The sequence below is a fragment of the Micropterus dolomieu genome, unplaced genomic scaffold (assembly GCF_021292245.1).
Source record: "Micropterus dolomieu isolate WLL.071019.BEF.003 ecotype Adirondacks unplaced genomic scaffold, ASM2129224v1 contig_3416, whole genome shotgun sequence".
NCBI classification, from domain to species: Eukaryota; Metazoa; Chordata; class Actinopteri; order Centrarchiformes; family Centrarchidae; genus Micropterus; species Micropterus dolomieu.
Window position 1 is genome coordinate 1 of NW_025732406.1, and position 3,769 is coordinate 3,769.

At 41.3% G+C, this 3,769-nt stretch overlaps 1 protein-coding gene across 1 annotated transcript; it reads left to right on the top strand.

Moving 5' to 3' along the window:
* Positions 1-1,491: 1,491 nt before the first annotated feature.
* On the top strand, positions 1,492-3,429 carry LOC123964580 (endothelial PAS domain-containing protein 1-like; the record flags this gene model as incomplete). The annotated part of the gene is made up of 4 exons (XM_046041456.1): positions 1,492-1,639; positions 1,890-2,098; positions 2,567-2,805; positions 3,193-3,429. Coding segments are annotated over 4 exons (818 nt in total), but the record flags the coding sequence as incomplete, so codon positions are not given.
* Positions 3,430-3,769: the final 340 nt, after the last annotated feature.

The following is a 3,769-nucleotide window of genomic DNA, read 5'->3' on the forward strand; positions in this document are numbered from 1 at the left end:
CTTTAGTAAATTAAGCCAAACTTCTGTAATGTATAATTGTTAAACACACTGTTACTATAAAAAAGCCGTACAGAACAAAAAAAAGACCAAAACAACCATTTAGGACATTGATTTAGTATTTGTAGTGGTTTTACACCAAGTCATCATCTTAACTAACCCCTTTAAACTTTTTTTAAAACAAGAAATAACCCAGCAGTGAGATTCTCCTTTTCAGTTTAATTATGAGTGTCTGTATCTTGAAACTAAAAAAATAAACACAAGATGAAGGAACTGACTTCAATATCAGATTTTAGGACTCAGAGTTTCTGTAGATCGTTAGTTTTGTGTTGAATATGGATTTGTTTTTTTTTTGTTTTTTTTGTGTGTGTATGTTTCTTTACCTTTGGTCTTAATCATCTGTGTCTACAGTCCTAAACTGGCTGAAATCTTCTGAGATAAAGGGCTCTCTATCCGTCTGTCTCTATATCTCACACACAGACAACTGGCTCTCACGGCCAACGTGACCAGCCTGTTGATCAGCACATGCTAACAGCGTTCTGCTGCATGTAATGCTGCCCTAAGCTTCCTTATACACACACACACATACACACACACACACACACACAGTCACTGCCCTTATGTACACTCTCTGACCACAGTCCTGCTCCTTTCCCACGCCAGTGCTGAACTTTGGTCTGCAGCCAGCACATCTCCCTCTCAACTCAAACATCCGACTTTGTCCAGCTAAATGATGTTTGGTTGATTTCACAGCCTCACACACACACAATAAATACATGGATATTTAATGAATAATTCAATAATTAGAAATGTAAATACAAAAAAATTACAAATTAAGCACAAACTACAGTACCTCTGTCATTGACATTAACAGACTGAAGTACTGTAGCTTTCAGTTCAAGGTATTTTCTCATGAATGGTTAGTTTCCTTCAGGCAAGATTATTCAGTTTGTATTGCTCCGCTGTACAGTAAAATAAGAGCACCTTATAACTCAAACAATGATCATTTTGTTAGCATTCAATAAAAATAGCTTTGTCATAAAGTATTTTATTGAAACCTCATAGGAGCTAATTTTTTTTAACTGAATGGCAAAATGTTTGATATAATTCACTAGTCTTTAAAAGTGGGTTGTAACATGGTCTTGGTCTGTAGAGGAGCATGTTTTCCTAACTGATTTGACTCTCCACACTACCACGGACTTATATTTTCAAAACACAATTAATGACCAAACATTTAACGCTGAATCTCCATTATTGCTTAATGTGTGAATATGAGCGGTTAGGTGCTCATGATGACTCATTACAATCATAAAAGACTTCTGGGCAGGACAAAGACTGAGTTGAGAGGACAGCTCATTCTGCAACATAAAACCATCTTCACTGTCATGAGTATAATTATGGACAAGTAGCTCAGTTCATACTTGAATTGCCTTGAGTCACCAAACACAATAGCTCGTAACAATAGTTCTTTCCCACTTCTCTCTCTCTCTGCAGTGTGTACCAAGGGTCAGGCAGTCAGTGGTCGGTATCGTATGCTGGCGAAGAACGGAGGCTACGTCTGGGTAGAAACCCAGGGAACTGTCATCTACAACAGCCGCAACTCCCAGCCCCAGTGCATCGTGTGCATAAACTATGTCCTCAGGTAAGTACAGTCATGTTGGGAGACACAGTTCTGGAAAACTGTAGGTGGAAAGATGTTGAATTTGGGCGAAAAGTTTGTTTTAGATGTCTAGGTTAATTAAAATAATTGTTTCAGGTAGCAGATTATGGAAAAACCTGCAGCATGCTAAAATGAAGGCTGCAAATCACATTAAAAGGTTTGTGTGCTCTGAAAGCTGCACTGTATCCAAACAAAACCCAACTCACCGTGCTGTCCTTCTCCAATCCTGCAGCGACATTGAGGAGAAGTCCATGATTTTCTCCTTGGAGCAGACAGAGTCACTGTTCAAGCCATGCCACATGAGCAGCTTCTTCAACGCTGGAGGTGAAGGCGTGGCCGGAGAGGCGGGAGATGCCCTCTTTACCAAACTCAAAAAGGAGCCGGAGGACCTCGCCCAGCTGGCTCCAACACCTGGAGATACAATCATCAGCCTCGACTTCCGTCTGTATTGACTTCTGTCATCTTTTAAGTGCATGTGTTGGGCTCATTATTATGTTAGCTTTAATGCAAAAAAACACATTGTAGTGCATTACATAAACGTGGCAACTGTTAAAATTGTGTTTGTAGTCAGTTAAATAGGTATGATGTGCACAAAGCATTGTCATCAACTCAAAGTGGTCACCTCAGCTATGTTCAAGCTCTTGATTTTAACAGGCACCTGCCAGCCAGTCAGAAAGTAGAAAAGTATTTTCCATGGTATTAAATAGTTTGAACTTCAGGACTTTAACCACCTCCATTTAATGCTATAAAAGCTACTTAGATTAGATAGGCTAGACAAACATTTTGTAAGTTAGTTTTATTGAAATTTTCAATTACAGTACGCGCATCAGCTGTCTCGTGTTTGTCAAACCTTTTTGACACTTTAATTCTTGATCCCGTCTCTTTACAACTGACTTATTTATTTTGCAGGCCGCACTCACTTCGAGGAGCCCCAGCAGCCAGCTGGATACGCACAGGCGCCTGCTGCATCTATGCCCCCTCCGGACCCTCCATCCTGGGCCAGCGAGAGCCACAAGCTTGCCCCTCCATCATCAGGCCAAATCTCTGCACCAGTTCCAAGGGACATGGTTACCATGGCCAGTACGTTCACTGTGCAGCAGAATCCGCCACCGGGCAGCGCCACTCCGAGCCTCAGCAGCTGCTCCACGGTGAGGACAAGGAGGGAAGGCGGGATTGAGAGACTGAATGTTAAATTGAAAGGAGTAATTAGTTAGTGAGCGAGTGACTGGTTGTGTTTGTTTCATAGTTTGTTCTTTCTGTGTCCAATGAGGCCTGGGGGGTTAAAGGTCACAATCTGTGGGCAGTGTGTGTGGGAATAACGGGGGTGGATATTTGGAAGGAACAGGCTCTTAGCAGTGAATAGTGCCTTTGTCAAAACCCATCTCTCGCTCTTTGTTTCGTTCTTTCTACACTTGGTTCTTCCACTTACGTTTTGTCCCTTTTTCTCTGTGCTTGCCATCTTGTTCCTCTTTGCGCTCTCCATTTCTGTATCTCCTTTTCATTTCCTCCATCCTGCTTCTCTTTTACCTCTGCAGCCCAGCAGCCCAGGTGATTACTACAGCTCAGTGGAGAGTGACCTGAAGGTGGAGCTGACTGAGAAGCTGTTTGCTCTCGATACGGAGAGCAACAACAGTCCTGCAAACACTGAGGTGTGTCCTTCTCTTTGTCCCATGAATATACTTATGTCTAAAACTTACTCTCTGTGTCGTCAGTTCATTGATTTGACTTACGAGGCCTTGTTTACTGAATCTGGTTGAAAACTTGGCTTTCCTTGGCTCTTCCTTTTTGGGAATCAAGGAGAAGATTTTTCCCATTTTGAATGACATTTTTAGTCTTTCTACAACTTCGCAAGCAGAATATCATACAAATTATATCTTTTTTTCAGGGTTGTCATAAATCCGTTATTTTAAACACCGCTCTTAACAGCCAAGATAATCTGTTTATCAAAAAAACATTTTAATATAATCTATTTTAATGTAGACTCTTTGTATGTTTTAAGGCTTTTGTATAAACTACGAATTTGTAAAAATGTACCTACCTGCACACTCAAACAAGGATCATGTAATCTACATAAATGAGCAGTGGAGACCCCCCCCCCCCCCCCCCCCCCCC